The 23,077-nt window shown below is 42.1% G+C and overlaps 1 protein-coding gene across 1 annotated transcript; it reads left to right on the top strand.

Annotated features, from left to right (window-relative positions):
* The first annotated feature begins 638 nt into the window (after nt 1-638).
* Nucleotides 639-21,327, top strand: MARCHF3 (membrane associated ring-CH-type finger 3). Its single transcript, XM_037373878.1, is given in 5 exon segments — nt 639-794; nt 796-905; nt 3,356-3,563; nt 17,500-17,709; nt 21,116-21,327. Coding segments are annotated over 5 exon segments (843 nt in total). The 3' UTR covers nt 21,275-21,327.
* The last annotated feature ends 1,750 nt before the right edge of the window (nt 21,328-23,077 follow it).

The raw sequence follows: 23,077 nt of genomic DNA, 5'->3' as shown, positions 1-23,077 counted from the left end.
CATAACCCTTGCTTTCCCATTATCACCATTTCAAGCATCGTACAAAATACACTTTAAGTGATGGGAGAAAGAGCAAAGCAGAGAAGAAAGACAGAGGCAGGCTGCCATTTCTACCTCACCTTGTGGCACAATATCACTGCACGATGGCTGTTATCAAGCAGGTCTGTGTGACAAAAGCCCTGTACAGGATTATTTGCCAGGTCTGTGGTCTGCCATGGGTTAGTGATGGAAGGCACTTAGCAGCAGTGGAGTGTTTTCATAGGAGATTTGGTGCTGACCCGCCACTTCCTCCTCCAAGACATAACTTTCCCCTTTGGTGGACAGGGGCAGCCTTTAAATTTACAAACACACAAGGTGAAGATTGTATATTCCTTCGCAGCATTTGCTGGGGGGAAAAGACAAAAAGGTGCAGTTTTTACATTTATCACTCATGACTTCAGGAGTCTGCAGAGAAAAAAAGCAGCACAGAGCCCCAGCCTGCTGTTTCCGAGATGTACAGACTGTTTTTCCATGACACATAACGTTGTAAGCTTCCTTTCCCTGCTGAGCGCATTTCAGAGGGCTGGGGCAGGGCGGAGGGATGTTTTTTCTCATGCCTGGTATCAATCAGTGGGGCAGAATTGCAAACAAGGAGGGACATGCCCCTTTCTGCTGCCACACCACCCTGTCCTCCCTCCTCCCTAGATGGGGACCCGCTGCCCACCACCATGAGGATGAGCTACTGCAGCCACCTGCCAGGAGTCCTGCCGGAGAGCCCACACCCGCCAGCACCCAGCGGCAAGACCCTGCTCAGCGGGTGGCAGCCGTGGTGGCCCAGCCAGCAGCTGCCTGCAGTATGTCATGCAGGTGTCAGCCAAAGATGGGCAGCTGCTCTCCTCCGTCATGCGGACGCTCAACACGCAGAGGTACGTAGGGAGTGGCAGGATGGGCCAGGGCCCTTCTCCCTGCATGGGCTCCCCAGCTGTCACCCACCTACAAATCCCACGGGTGCTTGAAGGGAAGATGCAGTGACATGCTTCATGAGGGCCTTACAGGGTGCACTTGTAATTAAACCCTCATCCTATCTTTATAATAGTTAAGCTGCACATGTAATTAAGCCCTCACCACTATACTCAGCGAAGAAGGGGGAAGCAAGCTGTCTAGCGCTGCTGCTGCTCAAGTGCACCAGCTACAATAATTTGCCTGATACGTAGTGGGAGGCTTCTGTGGGCACCAGCTGGCATGGGATGCAGTGTTTAGCCTGCACGCTGCCACCAGCACTTCTGTGCCACGTTTCCTTCACACTTCCTAAGCCAGCATGCTGAGCAGCCAGACAAAGCTATTTCTGGCAGAGAGGCACACACAAGTGTTGCTGCTTCAGCCATCACCCAAGTGACTGAGAGCAGCTTTTTCTTCTGTTGGTTTAGAATGGCAGATTAGTTGATGAAACATGCCTTTAAACTATACCTTACAAAACGTTAGCCTGCTTCAGGTTTACTTTGCTTTCATTAGAAGCAAGAAGAAGTAAAAGGATGCTTTTCCGTATCCAGACCTGATAATTGGGTCAACATCAAGTTTCGCTTCACTGGTGTGAAGCTGGAAAGAGTGCATAGGTCTTGAAGTTGCCCTGGATTTTCACAAAACAGCGAACATAATCCAAGACCCTGCACTCATGTGAAAAGTGAAATTATTAACTGCTGCTGCATATGTGATGTGACAGTTTGAAAGGGCTTTTTCCCCTTTACTTGTAGCAACTTTTTTAAACCCTGTGCATTCTGCACAGCTCAGATGTGTGTGCAGAGCATTGAGCATAACTTCATACCCTTCTACCAGGCAGGCTGAAAAAAGCAAGTTGGCTTGTTTACACTTTTCTGAGGTTACACTTGAGTGAGTCTACCTGTGGCAGCCTGCAAAGAGCCAGCAGGGGGACAAAGGGAATAGCTGTGTGCCACCACATGCTATCTGCCAATGACAGCAACAGTGACAAAACCTGCTTTTCTGAGGATATCACCTGAGTGGCTATGTGGTAGGGTATGGCATATGAAGGCACGGACTCTGTTTGTGGTGTAACCAGAGACACGTTATTGTACAGAGAAACTCATATTTATATCTCCGAGCCCGGACACAAACCGCAGCTGTATGTACCACCAGGCTCAGGGCAGAAACCCGTTCATGAAGTTACATAGCTATGTACCACTACAAGCATGCAGACACCTTTTTGCTACTAGATAACCATATTTATCTTTCTTGCTTTCCTTCATAATACCCAGCTGTTCTCTCATGTGCCAGATCAGACATTCTCCATCGTCCTCTCACATATCTGTCTTCAGACATTCTCTATCCTCCTCTCCCACAGTAGGGAGAGCTTTCATTTCCCAGACCTCAGCCAAAAGATTGACCTTCTCAGCCTTGACAGGTGCAGGGGCTGAGTTGAAGCTGCAGTGAAGTGTATCCATGGTTCAGCAGCACTGGTGCTTGCAGCCTACAGCTTTCCTTCCACTGTGCGAAGTCTGAGCACCCCAGGCAGCCACATGACTGCCTTCCTCTTTCCTGAAAGAATACTCTGTAAAATAAATAAACTCAATCATTAAAACCAGAGTCTCTAGATTTTCATTGGCAGGAGGACTGCCCGTGCCCCTTTGCACATCAGTACCCCACCAGCAGAAAGACGGAGGCAATGCAGGAGAAATACCCATGGGCAGCGGTGTGCTAGGGATGTGTTTGGCACAGTCCTTTTCAGTGCTGTTGATGTCACTCCTTGAGCTGCTCATGGGCTGTTACCCCAAAGAGAGGGAAACCTTCCCCAGGGACAGGAGCTTCCTGCCTGCACACACCTGCCTGACATGACCCTGCCTTCACAGTGCTACAGGGCAAGGTGCTGTTGTTTCAGGTCCAGCAGTCTTTTGCTGTTGATCACTGAAAACAGCTTACCCTATAGGTCAGGGGATCATCACTAGCACAAGAGATGCTACCCTGTAGGTCAGGAATGAGGGCATGGATCACCACTAGCATAAGAGGTGCCCAGCTGAGGCAGGTGTAAAACTTCCCTGATGCATTTAGGGATTTCTTGAAGTGGCTGCACTGCTGCACTGTGAAGAGGTGGGAAATAGAAAGGTACAGAAGCACTTGGTTGTCTGTCTTTCATCTGCCACTCGATGTTTTTCACTCTTAACATTTTTCCCCCCACAGAAGAGGTATTTTAAACAGTACCAAAATGCCTGTGACCATTAGCCCAGCAGCTTGGTGTACTAACTGCAGAGCAAAGTACACAAGCTGTATGTTTCCCACATAGTTAATTCATGACATACAGAGAGAAAGAGGTAGAGGCTGCAACACAGCCCTGTATACTGACCAGTAATTTTCTCTCCTTCTCCAGTAGCCCCTTCAACGACCAGCCAATGTGCAGGATCTGCCACGAGGGCAGCAGTCAGGAGGACCTGCTTTCCCCCTGTGAATGTACAGGGACCCTGGGGACTATTCACCGCAGCTGCCTGGAGCACTGGCTGTCATCTTCAAACACCAGCTACTGTGAACTCTGCCACTTCAGGTTTGCAGTGGAGCACAAGCCCAGGCCACTGGTGGAGGTCAGTACATGGAGCACATCCCTGAAAGCTTAGCTTTAATGAGTAAATCATGTTTGTTTTTATGTAGGTATCACAGAGCCTTTGCAGCTCCACCAAAGCCAAAGCAAGCTATGAGCTTTGGGCTCTGCAAGATAAGCACAGAAGCTCAGGGAAAGGGCAGGAATAACAAAACCCTTATTTTGAACTAAATCAAAACAAGAAGAATGGGTTCCATGAGTTTGCTTGACTGTAAATGTGAGTGAAGGTTTGGGGAACAGGGTACCAGCCAGCTTGGCAGAGGATGGAAGTAACAGTTTCTGTGGAATGCAAGACAACCACCAGTATTCAGCATATTAAATATAGGTCAGGAATTACTTTTTTTCTCCCTTGCTTCTGAGAGTCGTAACAAACTGAGGACCCTTATAAATCTAGTTTCCATGTAAAGCCCACAAGGAGAAGTTTTTCTTGCTCAGTGTATGGCATGCTTAGCTCTTTGTAAGTGACCTTTTGGCCTCTTCTTGTCTGTGTACCAAATTCAGCAGTGAATTGGACAATTGTTTCTCCCTTACCTATTAGAATTAAATTTTGCCAACTAGAGATGCTTTAGTGGCTTCTTGAAGTTTGCCAGGTTTGGGGTTTTTTGTCCTCAGGAGAAGAAAGAAAAGAAGAAAGAAGCCAAGATCACTATCTTTAAGCTGTTAATGTTCTTTCTCCTCCCCTATTTTAATGGGGACAGGGGGAGTAAAAGTTATGGTTTGTGTTGGAATTAAAGGTGAATTACAAATAATGGCATTTTATAAAATAAGAAGCATCTTATTGTACCGGTTGGTGATACAGGCATTTTAATGCCAAGCATGTGTCCAGGACAGCATGCCTTTCCTGTGAATCTTCATCGTTCCTGTAAACTGTAGTGGAACTGGTTGATAGAGATATGGTATTAAAAATAAGGTGGGGGTTGAGGGAGGCAGATTTTGTTTTCCTCGTGTTCACATTTGAGAGGATACAGGATAAAACTGACTGCTGGGAGGTTGGTCAGGGACCTGTGCAGTGAGGGAGGGAGCTCACTGAAGACTATCAAAACTGCTTTATCTTGGATTAAGTTAGATATGTGCATTTTATATCTAAACCTAAGGATATCTTCATTTTTCCTTAAGATCCACAAAAAAGAGATGTGACATGGTATTTAGCACAAGACCTGTAGTCTTGTCAAGCCTTAACCAGAGCAAGCCTAGGCCAGCTCTGTTCAGTTGCCTCTAGCTTGCTGTTTGGTGCTTCTAGCAGGACTTCAGCCTCTCCCAAGAAGCTGATCCTGGTTTGAGAAATGCTGCTGTTGAGCATTCTCAGGCTGCCAGTGAGTGAGCAGCAAAATCTTTATGACTGAGCATTCTCCAATGAAGATTATAACGTATTCTTTCAGTCAGCTGCTCTGAGCCTGTGCCAAGCAGTTTTTGGTTGTGGTTTTGGCACAAGGACAATGCTACTCTGAATTTGCCTTCTGAAAAGAAAGATAAGTGATACTGAGGCAGTGCAACGTAAACAGTTTCATTTGAGAGTCCAGCTTCTTCAAGATGTTCCCTTGCAACAGCTGTTGTTGAGGCTTGTTTTGCACAAATCACACATGACATTGTTCAGAGCTAATGATGCTTGAAGAAGTTGAAAGCAAAGCTAACCCTGCCCAGGCTGGAGCAGTCTGGTTGCTTCATCATTCCAGGATGAACTGAGGCTTCTCTTTGGCAAAAGCAGTAATAAATAATAGCAACAATAATAATAACAATAATAATGATAAAGCTGTATTTTCTTTTTCAGCTGAGGACAAATGAGAATCAGGTACAAGAACATTTCTAAAACATAGTTCACACTGTTAATTGATGTTTTTCTCTTTACTACCTAATCTTTTCTTGCTTCTCGGCTACTATACCCACAGTATTTTAGTGCAGTAATCAATAATTACATGCAGTTGCAGAGAAGTCATAAAAAAAGCAACTGACTTTTTTGAAGTCTTTTGTGATCTTATATGAGGAGAACGTTTTCAGTTTAGGAGGGAATTGAAGGTGTAATTTTGAAGTTGACAGCAGCAGAGACAGAGTAGCTAAGATGAGCTGTATGCAAGGGGATAAATTAAGCAGAAAGATATTAGCCAAACTTCTTGGTTTCTGTTAGTATAATTTAAGTTTGTCCTTAAAGTTCGTATTTATTTAATACTTATTGCTTTGAAATCCAAAGACCTCCTCACGCAAATAATTGCAGCAAATCTGAACGTTCACAAAACATGACTAAAGCAGATGCAAGTTGCCAGATTCTCCCAATTTCTGTGTCCTAAAAGCACTGTCCTATCTGCTTCCCTGCATTACCTAGAGTATAAGGGGATGGAGGGAGGTGTATCAGGTATAGCAGGATCATCTTTCACAAAAACCTGCTGCAGTGTTTCAATGAGCGACAAGGCAGAGTGGCCACCTCCTTTTAACTCCATTATGTATGTGTGTGTGCATGCATGTGTGTTTCGGGTGGGGATTTTAGTAGGATAATTAGGTCTCCAAAGATTCATCTGAACTAGATAATGGAAATGGTAAATGGCCTTTCAGTGGAGGTGAATGATGTGTTTACCAATGCATTTTAGAAGGTCAAGAGGGACTATTGTACTCTTAAAGTAATTTGTAGAGCATAGCCTATAGAAGTTTATCCAGTAACTCCTCAGCAGGCCCTATCTCGTGCAGAGAATATATCCCATCCATTGGTCAGTGACAGGTAATATAAAAATGCTTGAAACAATCATCATATTCATATTTTCTCCTGAAGATTTTCTATCGGGAAGAAAAAAAAAAAAAAGCATTTCTGACTATTGAAAAATGTACTATTCACTTTCTTAAAGGGGCCAAAAAAAAAAAGAAAAAGAAAAAGAGAGAACATGGTATTATATTTTCTCCTTATCCCTTCATTGGATTGATCACTGCTTCTTAGTGGCTTAGCTGTGGGCGTGAAGGAAATCTCAATGGAAACAAATTGAGATACTTCATTTGCTTTATCTAGAGATTTGCTTTATCTGACTTCATTCCTGCTGTTGGCTCCCAGGAGAGGCTGTAACAGTGGTAGGCTTGAAATGAAGTGAGCAGTAAGTGTTGGCTGACTGGTCAGCCATATTCCTGCCTCCCTTGTGTGCATTATTATGGAAGCAGCAGAGGATTTCTTGCTGGGCTTCATGATTGATCAGAACGGGCCAGTGAACCCATAGCACTTCTTCCCCATCCCCTCACCCTCACCATGTTGCTAGTTTGCCATTAGTTCATTATGAAATGAAAGCCAGTGCTCCATAAAAATTTGTTGCAAGATGGCTTTTTGCCTTCTTTTAAGCAGTTGCTCATGTTCACACTAAGTGTGTGGGCCCATGCACTCAAACAGGAGATCTTTAGCTCAGATACAAGGGACATACCTACAGCTATATCCTGCCTCCTGCCTCCATCACACATAGGGTACAAAAATGTAGAAGCTTCAGATATTCTTGGCCAATTTATTTTTTTAACTCAGATTATTTTCTGCAGAAGTATTGTGTTTCTGAACCATGAATCAGACACTATGGTGGTTACTAATACCTCCTTCATCATTAAAGTGATTTGTTTATTGCCATCCACCATCAGAGCTCTGCGACTTGCTCTGCATCAAGTCAAAGAAGCACACACCAGAAAATGCTCACATTTCACCTCCTCCACAATTTTTGGTCAGAGGTTGGTCAGCCAAAAGGAGTGGTCTCCTTTGCAGTTCCTTGTCTCCATACTTTTGGCCTGCATGTATCAAATGTGCCCTGCTGTGTGATTTTACAGTTTTTGGTAAGAATTCCTTTTTGTTGAGCCCTCATTAGTCACCCATTTAACAGATTTTGTTACACTTACACTGCTTTGCTTATGGAATGAGCTAAGTGGGAACTGTCACTGCCTCCAGATGACCCTGCTTCTGGTAGGACTTCTGCTAAGAGGCTGGGTTGATGTTCCTCAGCCCTCCACTGGGATCTGGAACTTCTTTATTTCTTAGCCACTCACGAACTTGTCTCTCCAGCTGCACTGGAGAGATCATGATACATTGTTGCAGAGGAGCAAGAGACTGATTATGATCAAAACCAGTTTTTTTCATGCTGAAGATCACTGAGTCCTTCTGTTCATCTCCCTTCTGCAAGGCACCCGGCAAGCTCTGGCTTTGAATTTATTCAAATTCAAAGTTAAAATCTGAAATCACTGACATCAATCAGACATAATCTATTGGAGGATAACCTTTCTGTAGCATTTTCAGAACTGTCATTTGGAGTCACATTTTTGCTAGGCAATATGTTGCTATTTAGGCACTTGGCAGGCATCAGCAGAGCAAGTCTAGCCATGCCGCTTGATTTCAGAACTCCTCTTTCAGATAAGGGGATTGTTTGAGATATCCACAGCCCTACAGTCAGTTAAAAGGAGCTATTTGCCAGTAACCTTAAAGACGTCCATTTACACATTACCAGTACATGCATATCCAGTCAGTCCCTGAGCTCATATTACTGCAAAAATCAATTCAGGAACTGCAGGCAAGGTCTGAATCAACCTCTTCTACTGTGTGCTAGACTCACAGCACCCCTGTACAGTCTGGTGGAAACTAGAGGTGTGTGGGACGTGTGCTTGGGCACATAGATGTCTCATTATGAATGTGCCTAGGAATGACGCTTCTCAATGAGAAAAGCAGCTACTGCTGAGTAGCCCTGCTTCTCTGTCCCATGTCTTGGTCACTCCACTTCCCGTGAGAGCCTGGCTGTATTTGATGCAGAGGACCCAGACTGAAGCAGCAGAAACTCTAGACACTAGAGGAAAGAAAACCTGCAATACGGTGGTTGTATGCATAGACCTGATGTTCCTTGTTGCAAATCTGGAAGGATCTCAAAACAAACACAGTGAAATCAAACTGCGGTAGTTTCAGTTTGTGGCTTTTGTAGACCTTCTGCTTATATCTAAAAGGGGAGTTGCCTGCTTTTTTAATGCAGCCAATCCACAGAAAGAAGCACACTCTAGAAATGGGTGACATTATTCAAGTAGAAGCTTTTGCTATGTTTCAGCATAAAGACTAGGCAAGCTTTATATAAGTATTTAATATCATCTTCATTTAAATTTCCATATTGCATCTATGTTACTTCCACTTGGTTTAGTACAGAAACAGACACAAAACATGGGAATACAACATATTTATGTGCAACGAAATTTGTTAGACAACAACCAGCCACAACATAAATATTAAATAAGAACATTATGCAACCATATAAGTCAGGCTTGTATTGCCTGTAAGTTATCTACGTGTTTTAAACCAACCAGGATTTGGTATCTATTGGTTCATTTCTAGCAAACAAACAGAAAGCACTTGATTAACAATATAAAACTCATAAGCTAAAGAGCATGACTTGAAAAAAAAAATAGTCAGGATAATAATCACAATAATGGGCAGAAATTAACTTCAGTTTTTCCGAGCCTATTGCTGGCTGTACAGCTCATTCTAGAAAAGAAAAAAATTAAAATAAATTTAGAAAAAGCCTTACACTTACATCTATGCAGGAAGTAGTTAAAATGAGCTTACATTATAATTTAAAACTTCCAGAAGCCTTACACTGAAATATGAATTTATTTTTTGTGCAAGGCTTTTGAGTCACATTGATTTTATCTGTTGGGAATCTTTTTACTTATTTTTCCTCTCCCTGCTCAGTGAAGCAAGTCATTAGCATTATATTAGTCTAACGAAGAGATACCAGATTTGCTGCACATGATTTGTGGAAGTCTCATTCTTAAAGCCAGAAGGAAAACAGTGACTCAGCATAGTCACCAGCAAGGAAAACCTTCATGAATGCAAGTTTGGAAGGACTGCAGCTGTCAATAGAGCACATTAAGAGTGGGAGCAGATAACTTAAGTATGTACATCATTCCTCCCCTCTTGACCCAAAAGGGCAAAATAAGAAGGGCAAGGTGGTGGAGATGCTTTTGTACCTAGCTGTCTTCAGCTGCAAAAATGTCCCCGAGACCCAAGTCACACAGGGAGAATTTGAAGCAGTCACCTAGATTTCCAGTACAAGTATGTCTGAATTACAGAAAGTATTACAAAAATAAATAATGAACTCCCCAACACATACAGTTTGAAAAACATAACCCCTTCAAGGAGCACTTTTTACACCTAGTATACTGTACTCTATTCATTCTTAATGGGGAAAAATCCAGAGAACACAACAAGCTGTTACCTCTCCTTTAAAGAGAAATGAAATAGTTGTTTTATGTTCTTTGCAGAGAAGTCTTGTTACAGTGCTTGACTTTTCCCAAGCACAAATCTTATAGTACTGACAGCAAGAATGCAATCAAGAGCAACCCACCCCCTGCAAAAACAAGCAAACCCCCCCCCCACCCCCCCCCCAAAAAAAAGAAGAAAAGAAAAAATTACTTGTCAATTACCAGACTGTGACTTCAAACCATCACATCTGTAACTGCTCTTTCCTGAATTTAAAGGACTAGCAATCAAGGGCAAAAAATGGTGAGGAAAGTTCTCAGGAGAAAGTAGCCGAACAGAGAGGAAACAGGAGCTTTGGAAAAGGCCAATTGCTGTTGTTTAAGATGAGGGAAGATGCTGTGAGTTTTCAAAAGTACAGCTATTTTTGTTTTACATAATGGTTTTGGTGACTTTTGTTTAGACATCATGATTCTGTAATGCAGTTTTGCACTGCCTGGTTATCATGTCTGTCCTGGTAACATTTCCTGCCACCAATAGAAGCCAGTCAGAGTTTGCTTTTTCTGGAGAAAAAAACAGTGCTAAGATGAAAAATTTTATTGTATCTGTCTTTTTGGAGAACTACCAAGCATTTATTATCTATCATGTCTTTAGTTTCCATATATTTGAGCCTGTAGATCAGATATCTGCAAGATGTGGAAATATGTGTTGCCAATAGCAAATCTGTGTTGCTTTTGATTTAAAATGCAAAATGTGATTTTTGTTGATTGATTTTCTTGAATGCATACATTTGTCTGCCTAATTGGGAATATATTAATCTAAAATAGAATGGGAGCTTTGAAAAACATACAGATAAAAGGAAATACTGCTTCTTCTAGAGTTCCACAAAACCTATTTTCTTGAGACATCTGGAAATCTTTTACCTGTTAGAAACATCACCTGAAATACAAACTAAAAGCGGATAGTTGGAAAAAATAGCAGTAAGCCAGACTGATATTAAAGAACATAATATTGTATAATTGGATCTGCAAGAAATTTCACAGATTTTTCAGCACAATTTAGCACGTTCTGTTGTCTGTTTTCAGTATCGGAGAATTACTGATCCTGTTTTTAGACACTGAGATTGTGTAATCCAGAAACTAAACACCACATCTACCAGCCACTGTATAATTGCTATGTGGTGGAACATTCTATATCAGAGTCCTGGTTTTCAGTTGGCAAACTACACAAGGTCCAGATTGCAAATTCAGTTATGGTGTGACAGCAACAGCCTGCAGTACTCTCCCTACACTTAGCTACCACCTAGGGTTGGTTCCTATCTGCACTGTGGTTCAATCTTTTTAGAAAAAAAAAAACCAGACAACATTCAAAGGTGTATCATACACCACCCTGAGAATGGATAATGTATTCTTCCCACTTACAAAACCATGCAAATGAAATTAATTTGCTATTTCAAAAAGTAGCTTTGTCTCATTCAGACATGCACAATTAAAATATTCCCTGAAACTGGAGTTAAAATAAGGGTTAAACTTAAATAAGAGCAGACTCAGTTACAAAGAGGACATAACATTAGCATAATAATGTTACAGAGGTCAGGTCTTTCAGCTCCTAGCTGACAGTCACACAGGCCTCTGCCTCTAGGACCAAAGGAGCATGTCTGTGAGCTGTCACCATGGCCTTTCTAAAATCACTTACTGAAGACAGTAACACTGTGCCAGTAACTAAATTTTTGATCTAAGCAGGAAACCCAAACCCTGAAATATTTTTTCAACTGAAAAGTAACTGTCAAATGTTTGTTTTCATTAAAAAACATTAACGTAGAAAAGTTTATCACTCCAAATGTTTCATTGCACTGAAAAAAAAATACGTATAATTCTGGTCTGGGCGACTTTATTTTGAGTTACATGTAGTTTGTCTTAGTTCTGAAACGTTTCACTGACAAAGGTTAAAACTTTTTTTCAAGTAAAAAAGGATTTGAACAAAGCTGTTCAGATGTAATTTTTTGAGGGTGTCATTGCATTTTTTAAATGGTGCTCCTGGTCTTTAAAAATGTTCTTCATTCAAGAGAAACACCCTAAAAACCCACGCAATATCACTCTTTCTTTGCTTAAAGCCCAAGGCAAAATGCTCCTGTTGGTCACTGCTGGCATGAAACCAGAAACAACAACAATTGCGGGCAGTTCCGCTTGGGTACAGAGTGCTTTCATCAAGATTCACTGTAGAGCTATCAGCATGAAAAGAATTAACTGATATGTTTGATGTATAATAAGCTATTTTTAGTTCAAAGGGAAACACATTTGGGGAAGACAAATCCTTCCTGTCTTCTCCCCCCCAGCTTCATATGTGGTAACTATTTCAATACTTTTAACTAAAAAGCAGTGTGAAGGATTTTCTTCATACTCTGTGGAATCTTCTTTGCTGCTGGTATAATTCCAGCAACATTTACGTAAAATCAATTTTCAAAGGAAAATGTAGTGAACTAGAATTGTCTTCCCAGTAGAAACAGGCTGTAGCCTTAGGATCTGATGTGGAAAACACTATGCACATACTTTACTTAGCATTTGTGAGTCATCTAATTGAAGTTAGACTTACAGAGGTGAACGATTTCAGGGTTTGGCCTTTGGCAACACTGAAGCAGCTCAAACTTGTGGAGGCGTTTTACAGCAGCTTTCTACTGGCAGCTCATTTTGGTTAGGTTAGATAAATTCCCAGAGTGAGCCTCTCCAAGGTGTTCTGGTCCTCAGTTTCTGCTTGTTCTGATGATGTCCTTCTCCAAATGTGAGGCTTCACTTTGCTGTCACATTGCGCGAATGCCTCAGTTGTGTCCCCCTTCAGACGAGCAGTTCTCCAGTTACATTTGCTTAGGCAGGAAGAAGTAAACTGGTTAGAAGGAAGCTGAGCCCATTCGCTCATCTCAGGAGTCTGAGGTTTCAGATTATTTGTGGATGTGAAATAAACACCTCTGTACCTCCACACTGAAAACATATTTGGGACAGTTTCATAGATGTGGTTTCACATGCAATTTTAAATATCAGATAAATTTTTGGAAGCCAGTAGTGGGCTCATAGACCACAAACCTCCCAGGGACTGTTGCAAATCCACATTACGTTGCTGAGCACTAGAATTTGCATTCAGCTGAAAGAGGAGTAGAGGCCCTCTGGTGAAGGTCAAGAGCTCTAATTTTTCTTATAATTTCAGATAATACAATTCAACTCTGCTTTGTGAACTGCAACAAATCCTTATATGCGCATTACACATGTCAGTGTATGAGGTGAAGGAACATCAGGTACGTTGCCAGTGTTTTCTCACATCAAATGCAGTACATCAAAAATCCCTTTCAAAACATAAGTAAGTTCCTTCATAAAACTGTTTCAGCTTTGGGAGTTTTAGCCTACACCACACCCTGGGAAGCTGTTTCAGAGCTGGATCCTCTGCAGGCTGGGATTTTTTTTCTGGTTCTTACCTAAATTTATTTATGGCCAGCTATTACTTGTTTGTTCTTACGTCAACATTGTCCATTAGCTTAAGTAGCACTTCACTGATGTCCCCTTTCAGCTCTCCCTTCTTGTGGCCATCCCCAGGATGCATTTGGAGCATGACTTTTCTGGGATAAATAAGTCAAACTTTTAAAGTCCCATCATGTGGTGTGGGCTTTCTGTTTTCTTGATGCCCTTTCTGTTTTCCAGTTAAAGCAATCTTTCTGAGCACTGGAGCTCACCTTCGTGTCTCAGCAGAGCTTTGCCACTGCCTGCAGACTTAGGCAGATGTTTCTTGGATCTTCAGCTGTGGGGCTGAAGATTGCAGACCAATTGCTGCATCTGCCCTTTCGAGAGTGCCCATTCCTTGGTGGATGGATGGTCTGGGTCATTTCAGCAACACTGGCTCCTAGCTGAGCTTGGCTGAGTGGAGAGCACCTGTGGTGGGACAGTGTGTGGTCCACACAAACGCAGCAGCAGCAGCAGCAGCCACCGCTGAAGGGATGGCATGAGGGAGCAGAGAGGTGTCCTGCAGGCACAGCCATGAGCTCAGGGTCTGGGGTGTGTTTTGCTTCTGAGCAGAACCCATTTGCTATGTGTCACTGTGAGGGATGAGGTGGGATCCCATGCCTCTTTGAGGGACTGTTCTTATCAGGTGTGTATTAGTCTCCAGGCACAGTGTCTTTGTGTCAGTCATAAGCTACTATTGGGCTGTGCATCAGGCACTGTGCTTACCTGTTCTTGAATTCATGCTTGCTCTCATTGCTAAAGTCAGTTCATGTCTTATTACTGTGGCTCCCCACCTGTGTATCAGGAACATGAATCACTGTTCACTTGATAAAATGGTGCTTTACCAGGCAGGCCAACGTTTTGCTTCAAACGACCCTATGACCATTTTTATGACCTCTTCTTTCCTCCCCTCCCCCAGAAATGGAAATTATTACACTGACAGTCTCAATTTATTGCAGAAATAATTGAGCACATTGACATATTTTAATGAGACAAATTTCAGTGTATTGTAGTGCAGATCTGATAGTTGCATCTGGCCTGACATCTCATTCTTTCCCGGTCCCTACTGTACTGCCATGCTATGCTAATTAATCAGCTCAGCTCTTTGTTGGGATCATTGTGTGGGTTTCAGTTTCACAAAGGGATTTTCTGACTTGGCATTTTAGCTATAGAGTAACTTGACAGTGCACATTTCCAAAACAAAAGACAGAAACCTAGAATCTAAACAGAAGTAGATTTAGAAACACATGTGCACTACTTCAGGAGGAAGATATGGGCTGTGGCTAACATCCGTACAGCCATTGAAATTACTTATTTGTTGCTTTTGACTTCTACTTCAGAACTAGCTAATGAAATTTCTTTACCTTTTAAGGTTAGACTGTAGAATGGTGGGGGTTTAATTTATTATTTAATACTACTCTTGTCTGTCTTAGCCTCATCTACTATTTGAATTGCTTGGGTTTGATTCTTTATTCAAATGGGTCAGATGACACAAGGAGTGCAAGGAACCATCAGTCTGTGAAGTTGTCTCACACCATTGTTGTCTGCTGTTGTGTTAAGTGGCACACCATAAAGTGCTGTCTCAATTCAAGTGCTTTGTACTGGGTGTCATGAAAGTCGTAGGGCAGAGACAACACATGCCTTAAGTGTGTGCTTCCTCACATGTTCTTGCTGTTCTTCCTTCTCATTCAGATCACTAAACAGTACTTCTTGCACTAGCGGAGCTGCATGGGTGCCAAAAGGATCACAACAGACTGCAATTTCAGGATGCAGCCTTCACTATTTGAACTCTGAAATGTTACAGTGCATTCTTCACTACCCAGTTACAGGGGGGATGGTCACCACATAGCACTGAGATGAGGAGATACTGGCATTTAAGGTCTGCCCTGGTAAAGTGGTGAACATGCTGCAATTCCCATTGAGATCAAGGAGAAGTGCAGGTGCTCAGCAGTTCTCTTGCAGGTCACTTTTTAAACAAATAATTTTCACAAAAACTTTTCACAGTCATCTTTAAAAGCAGAATCTGCGTGACCAGGTGCTTTCAGTTCATCTAATTTTCTTGGCAATTTCACATTACAGGGATTTGTGGAAATTGAACAAGGCGAAGGTTGCAACCAGTCATGTCTAGAAGCAACCAAATATAACCTGGAACTGTTATGCACACACCCTTGGTGGTGCTCTTAAGTAAGTGGAATGAAAGCTCCAACGAAAACAGTTTGAGTCTTTCACACAACTCTATAGTGTTGTCTATAAAGACACAATAAAAGAAAAACCTGTTCAAATGTAAATGTATGTCTCCTTCTTTAATAGCCTACATCCTGCAAATAATGTTTATGAACATATTTTTCTGTTTTCCTAATTCCTGAGTTGTACATGAAAATGGATCTTAGGCTGCTGAGTTACTGGTTTGCAATTAAATCTCACAAAAGTCCTGTGAAGTAGTTAATTATTTCCATCTGAGATGTGGTGAGGCTAAGGCAAACTTGTCTACTGGTTTGTGTCTTTCTAGTGACAGATCAGTTCCTGGATGCACTCAATTTCTTGACTGTTGTTTTACCCCATATAAAGATGGAGAGAGAAATGCTGTATTTGTTTTCATGGTATGGCCAAAGCAGGAAAAGATGAAGCAGGGTCTGAAAATAACAGAGGGGTAGGACACCTAGATGAGAAATATTCATTAGATTGCACAACACTTTCAGTCTTACCTTCTTTTGTCAAAACTCTTGAGTCCTGCTGTTCTTCTTGGTTACGGCTGTAGCACTGTAATAGGGAAGAAGAAAAAAAACAGAGGTGGCTGGGGATAAAGGGTATTAACTGGTTAAGGGGTGAAGTTGCCTCCCCAGCTTTAGTTTCTGGAGCTAAAGAGACAAGACTTCTACTGCCATGTGTAATATGCTGGGAGGAGCAAGAGGCCAAAAAGTTTAAGGACGCATGAGCCTTATCCCTGTCCGTTGGCAAAGAGCTGCAGTGGCTTTAGCTTCTTGTTACGCTGATAATAGATAATGCAATAGCTCTCTAGAGGAGTATGACTTTCCTTGCCTTCAACACGGTTCCACACTCAGAGCTGGGGGCCTGGGAGGGATGTGCTGACTGGGAATTGATAGCCTACCCTACGCCCAGCTCTGCCCATGCAGGCAGCTGGGGTTATGACAGCTCACTCCACCTCTATTGCCTGTTCCCAGCTTTGACTCCTCTGCTTAGATTGTGGACTGCCTGGGGCAGGCACAGTCCTGTTCTCTGTGTGGTGTGTTTGCCCTCCGTGGCTAGGGTAGCATGTACAGCTGCCAGCCTGGCTGGGGTTCCCAGGTGCCACAGTAAGAAATGTTTGCTATTCTTGGTAGTACCATGCATATGGTTATATGCTCAAAGAGTAACACCCCCCAAAACCCCCAACCAACCAACCAACCAACCAACTAACCAACCAACCAACCAACCAACCAACCAACAACAACAACAACAAAAAAAACCAAACAAACCACCAAAACCAAAAAGATGTTGCAGAATGGTTTTGACCAAATCCTACAGCTTACATTGGCAAAAATTGCACATCTTGGTAGTCTTCCTGTTCAAATATCAACTTGAGTGAGGAGATTTTTTTATTAAAAGGTCTCAGTGTACTGTTGTAGGCTGAAATTCTTTCATCTCTGCTGTCTAAAATCCTGTTTATAGAAATGTGCGCATGTGGGCTTGATAGCTGTTCAATCAACCTTCACTTTAGCAGATGACTTTCAAGCACTCTGTTCTGCAAGATTACTACCCTTTTAGTAAAAGTAACCTTCTGTGCATTCAACTCTATCTGCATGTGAATACCTGTAAGCAAGTTGAAAATGGCTTTGCCAATATTACAAGCAGAATGTTAAAAAAAAATCTTAAAATAACATATGAAATATTAACAAACATTTTCTGCATTCTTGAGTTGCCAGGAGAGAGCATGATTCTTTCCACATTAAGAAGAGTTTCTCAAACAGTTCAGTGGCCAAATGCCAGGGGCTACGCGATGCAAAACTCTTCCGCTTCTCAAAGGCAGCTTTTTCTGCAGCTGAATAAACTTACACGTGACTAGAGGTGCACATCAGCAGGCACGGAGGGGGAGAAGTTGCACTGGGAGGCCTCTAGGAACAGCTGAAGTCATGTCCTGTGTGAGGTCCATGTTCCCTCCTCAAAGCAGCAGGTCCATGTTTTGCAGGTGAGCAGCTCATTTTGGGTACAAAGTCCTCCCTGTGCTGACACTGACTTTGTCTGCATTTTGCCTGCAGTGGCTGAGGAACCCAGGCCCCCAACATGAGAAACGTACGCTGTTTGGAGACATGGTGTGCTTCTTGTTTATCACTCCACTGGCAACCATCTCTGGCTGGTTGTGTCTACGAGGAGCAGTGGACCATCTGCACTTTAGTAGTAGGCTAGAAGCTGTTGGCCTCATTGCCCTCACTGTCGCACTCTTCACTATTTACCTCTTTTGGACCCTAGTAAGTACTGGTTTTCTGTTCAGCTCATGGGAATAAGGGAAAAAACAAATCGGTGTATTAATTAACACAGGGTGCTGTAGAGCAGGTGGACCATTGTATGAAAGCATTGCTTATATTTACCTTCTGTACTGATAAATTCAGGTTACATCTGCAAGAAACCTCTTGGTTCCACACCATTCAGGTTCTCTGGAAAATGAGAAAGACAGTTTGCCTTTGGGATCAGTGATTCCCAAATCCCAGACACCAGAGGGTATAGCAAGACAGAGACAAGGATGTAACAAGGAGGAGTTCAAGGCAGGTGCTACAGGAAGGCATTTCATCAAAGATGATGCATGAAAGGTGAAGGCACAGTGCACAAAAAAGCTTTAGGTGAACAACCTGGCTGCCACAGAGGATTCAGGTTTTACTCTAATGCAACATCTAGCCAATTTTACAATTCAAAAGCCTTGGATGTGGGTTTATCTCATGCTTTCCCCATTCCTCGTGCTCATGGTGCTGTGAGAAGTTCACAGCAGAACACCCCTTACACCCAGTTCTGTGGAAGTGAAGCTGCCTTTACAGTGCAGGTTATCGCTGCCTTATTCCTGTCCTGCATCCGTGTGTGCTGTCACTCGTGTGCCAATCCATCCTAAAAGCCACTTGTTTTGTGCCAAGTTGTTAAACTGAGATCAGTTCCTGGCCCCAACACACCAACATTTGGCTCAGCAGAAATGAAGGGAACGCAGAGGATCACTGTGAAAACAAGTGTTTATCAAGTTATGGTCTAGGAGTTCACTGAAAACCCCAGGTTACTGTTGAGTTTGACATTTCACATCTCTCACTGTGGTGGCCAGAGGAGAACAGAAGAGCAGATGCAGACACGGAGCATTCACACTGACAGGGTAATGCTTGTGTGGTGGTGCAAGGCTGTGCTGCTGTGAGGGGAAAAGCTCATCTGAGGGTGTGCTGCCCTGAGTGGGGGCAAAACCACCCTACCTGTGGTGCTGGCATGGCCACTAATCACACAGGACCAGCACTCAGCTCTCCCCCTCAGTGGGTATGGCCACACACTGTATGGCTGACCCCTCCTCAGCAATTTTTGGTCAATGTAAGCTGTTGAGATGGCACTTCAAAACTGCATTAGTAGAGCTAGCCCACAGCAAGAAACACCCATGCTCACCCTAGAGTAAGCCTAGCTCCAAGAAAACTATGAAAAGTAACATCTCATTTCTGTCATTTGTAACAGTGAAACCCTGTCCCATCCATAAAGGACTGCAGGCTAATTTTAGCAGCACAGAGCATCAGGGAAAGCTCAGAGTTTTGCCTCAGCCTTCTGCAGTTTCTCTTTTTGTTGTTTCTGCTTGCATTTTCCACGAAGCAGCAGCACTCCCCTTTGACAGGGTGGCTGCTTGCTCCAGCAGTGAGGTGGCACTTGTATTTCCTGCAATACCATGTGTAGACATGTCTGTCAGGTGTTCAAGCAAAGGTTGTTCAATTTCTTTTGTGTATGACTGTCTTAGAAACTCAAATGCTGCCCAGTTTACCTAATGTACATGATTCAGAAGCACCAAAATGGTTGGAAGTTGGAAAGAATAGTTTGGCTAAGTAGTTGGATTTAATTCAGTGGGCAGAGCAGAGGGACATGGTGGGGGAGAGTCTCAGTCTTTCTTCACAGTACAGAAGGTGCCCACATTGCCCTCACAGCATTAGCACCGGATGGAAGAGTTTTGAAGATGTTCCGGTGTATCTGCAGATAAATTCCACAGGCTTGAGGAACTTTTCACATGCTTCCTCAGAGGGCAGATAGGCAAAGTCAAGGTAGAGGTTTAAAGCAACCGCTTTACCAGTGGCGCTGAGTACCCTACATGTGGAAGACATGCCCTCTGTCTAATGAGCAGGCTGAGACCCATCAGTCATGCAGGAAAGCCCCAGCCTGTATTTGCCTTGTGGGAGGCTCCTACTTCCAAAGCAGGGAGGAGCAGTCTCACACGCAGAAGTACTAACTCCATCAAGTGCTTCAGCAGCACCTGCCCTTTCGTTTTTGAAAATGGGAGAATCCTGTACTCCTTGCTTAGCTATGGCTGTGCAGGGAATATATTGAGTGCTGTGGGGTAAGTTACACATAACAAGTGATATAATGCTCCTTTAGGTCCTGGGACAATAAAGAAAATTATAATTGAATTTTACTTCTAATAAATCAGCTTATTTTCTCTGGATGAAAAAGTTGGTATATAGATTATTTGCACACCACAATTATCCTAGTGATCACAGAACAGGAGAGATGCTCTTCTTAGCATCCATGAAGCTATCTTATCCCTTCCTCTAAAACAGCCAAGTTCTCCATAAAATGCTGTTGCTTTTTCTCTGCATTTAATCACTGTAACTGATACACACACACACAAATCCTGTTATTCCCAAGAAGAAAGCTTCAGACACAAAACAGAGATCGCTATCTAAACTAAGAATTCAGGGCCACACTCTACTTTCTCTTGCACATGGGTAATCTTAACTCCTGTAAGATCAAGTAGCATGTTGGGGTACAAAAGGATTTGGCCCTATAATTTCCAGTATAACATAACTGCTGGTTTAAAACACAGTCTAGCCCAAATTCTTTCAGAGTTAGTTAGAAAGATAGATACTGCACTTGCAAAAAAGCAACCCAAATCAAAGAAAAAACGTACACAAGCATATCATCTTACAGAGACATAACTCTCACTACACTTGGCAGTCACTAAAATAAGCAGTAAGCTATTTAAAATAAATACAGGGCCAAACTATCTCACACACACATAGCAGTCAGTAATTTCTCTTCCACGGTTAGCAGAACTGCATTAAGGTTGAAATTGGTTAGCTGGTAACAATAAAAAAATTCAAAGACAATCTAAACTGAGGTACACACTTTGGCAGATGGCTCACACTCACCTTGTTGCATCTTTGCGATCTTGATTTTGATGCATTTAACAATAAGGCATTACATGGTAGAACATACAACCCTTTCAGCGTTTGCACGCAGTTTAGCTACCTGTAAAACTTCACTACTCAGCCAGTTACCTAATGTGTCAGTTTAACAGGCTGCAGCACAGCAGTACTCCAAACTCATTCTCATTTTAGGTGGCTAGCAATACTTCAAGCTCTTGGGAAAGACAGAGGCACAATGTCAGATTTTTCATGTTATACAAAAGGGAATGAGAGGTAGGCAATAGCAGAAAGTAGGGCACAGGCAGCTTTTCTTCTCTACTGTGGCAGCTTGGGGAACAAGCCATCTACATGGTAGGTCTCAACTTTGCATACCACTTTTTGCTCATTTTTATCTTGCCCAATTAGGCTGCTCATCAGCTTTTTTGTTCCACTTGAATGCCCTTTCCCCCAAACCCCAGTTGATTCTTGGAGTGAGTCTAAACACAGTGCATCTCTCTTCTTTCCCCAGGTATCGTTTAGGTATCACTGTAGATTATACAACGAATGGCGCCAGACCAATCAGCAGGTGATACTCCTAATCCCAAAGTCGGCCAGCAACCTCTCCAACCAGCAGTCCCTGCTGGGCTTCCAGCCCCTCAAAAGGAATTCAAAGGAGACAATCGTTTGATTTGGGCTGTTCTACACAGGGGCCATGCACTAGAAGTATTTTCCTCGAACTCACTGGGGTCGGGTACTGTCCACAACCTAGGAGCATGCTATTCTGATTTACAGACTCTTTGCAGAGTAAGTCACTGCTTGAATTCAAACCATGGATGCTGCAATCATAGGACAGTTACTAAGCTGCCAAATTTATTTATTTAGCAGATACTGTATGGAATTCTGCAAACTCATGCTAATACTTGCTTCATCAAGTGATGCAAACTTTTTTGTTGTTTAAAATATTAAACTATGATAACTAACAGTGCGAAATAGGTTTTAAAAGTACTTTGCTTTCATCATTTCCTGTTCCTCTGGTATTATTTCTTTAGATAGCTGAACAGTAATTGGTGTACTTTCCTAAACACAGCAATGGCATTTTCCCAGTTTATTTTATTTGAAGGGCCTTTATACCAATATTTTTGGAGTATTAAAATGTGTGTAATAAGTTCTACAAATCGGCATATTATTTAAATGCTATGAAGTGATTAGAAGATTATCTTCTGTTTCCTATTTGGCAGGGAAGTTCTAATAGGAAAATATTTCAGTAATAAATCTAGCGTGTGCAAAAGAAACGACAAAAATTGGAATGGTCTTCCTACTCAAAAGTATTCTAAAGAAAAAAAATACTGTATTTTTTCCACTCGGAAGCAACAAATTAGGCACCATATTTGGCAATGAAGTGCATATTCTGCTGGTTTACATTTACACCAAGCTGAATTTAACCCTAATTGTATTTTTCCCTAACTTATTTTTCTAAGAGAACTGTGCATACATCATGAATGAGATCATTAGACATGTTTTAGGAAGCAGGAACTTGTCTTCCATAAAAATTAGCATTATTTTAAAGCTGCAGAATTTTCAGTTTGACAGATAGATTTAGCAGAGTGTATGTAAACCCTGGTTTCTCATTGTAGCACTAAAACTAAGGCACTTTTTAAAAAATGTAATATACAGCCAACTATGGTGACCAAACTGCATTTGGTGTTTAAAGACAAGACTTTATTCCTGGGTGGCATTATCTAGTTCCCCTTGGGTTTATGCCCAATTCATTCAGCAATTCTTTACCCTCAGAAGAGACACATTTATGTAGGGAGACTTATTTTACACAACTAAACAAAATTTCATTAACAAATGCTGCTAGAATTAGAAATTGATACATGAGAACGTTTGAATAGATTTTTTTTTTTTTAGAAGTATGCATCGATTGCAATGCCACCATCTGGCTTGTTTTCCAAACTTGGCAGGAACTGCAAATAAAAAGGAACATACAGTAAGAAAGCTATTAATTTATAACTCCATAGTTCAAGATGTTATGGGTGTCTACCATCAGACAAGAGCCTATTTGATGTTGTGTGTGCTTTGTGGGAGATAAAGCTTAGTACACAAGACCAAAGCTGTTAGCTTCTTTATTGGAAGAATTTACTCTTCTTCTTTGGACCAGTCTAGCTGTAGTCATGTTATTTAACAGTACTTTGTCAATTTCATGGGGATATACGAATCAACTACCTATATAAAGCAATAACAGCCTCATTCAGACGTAAGACTAGTTTCACAGCAAGCCAAGATAGGTAAGAAAATCATGAACCTGCAGATCTGTACTCATTACTCTCAGCAATAAGGTCAGAGGTCAGCAGTGAATACATGCTTCTCCAAGAGAAAACTATACAAGAATCTAAAGATATGGGTATCACAAACTCTGTGATGGCCTAAAACCTGTAGTACCTTTTTTTTTAAAAAAAAAACACCCTCTTAACCTCTTCCCAAAGGCAAC

Source organism: Falco rusticolus, chromosome Z (assembly GCF_015220075.1).
Source record: "Falco rusticolus isolate bFalRus1 chromosome Z, bFalRus1.pri, whole genome shotgun sequence".
NCBI classification, from domain to species: domain Eukaryota; kingdom Metazoa; phylum Chordata; class Aves; order Falconiformes; family Falconidae; genus Falco; species Falco rusticolus.
Note: the sequence above shows the minus strand (reverse complement) of the source record. Positions and strands in the feature narration are given on the sequence as shown.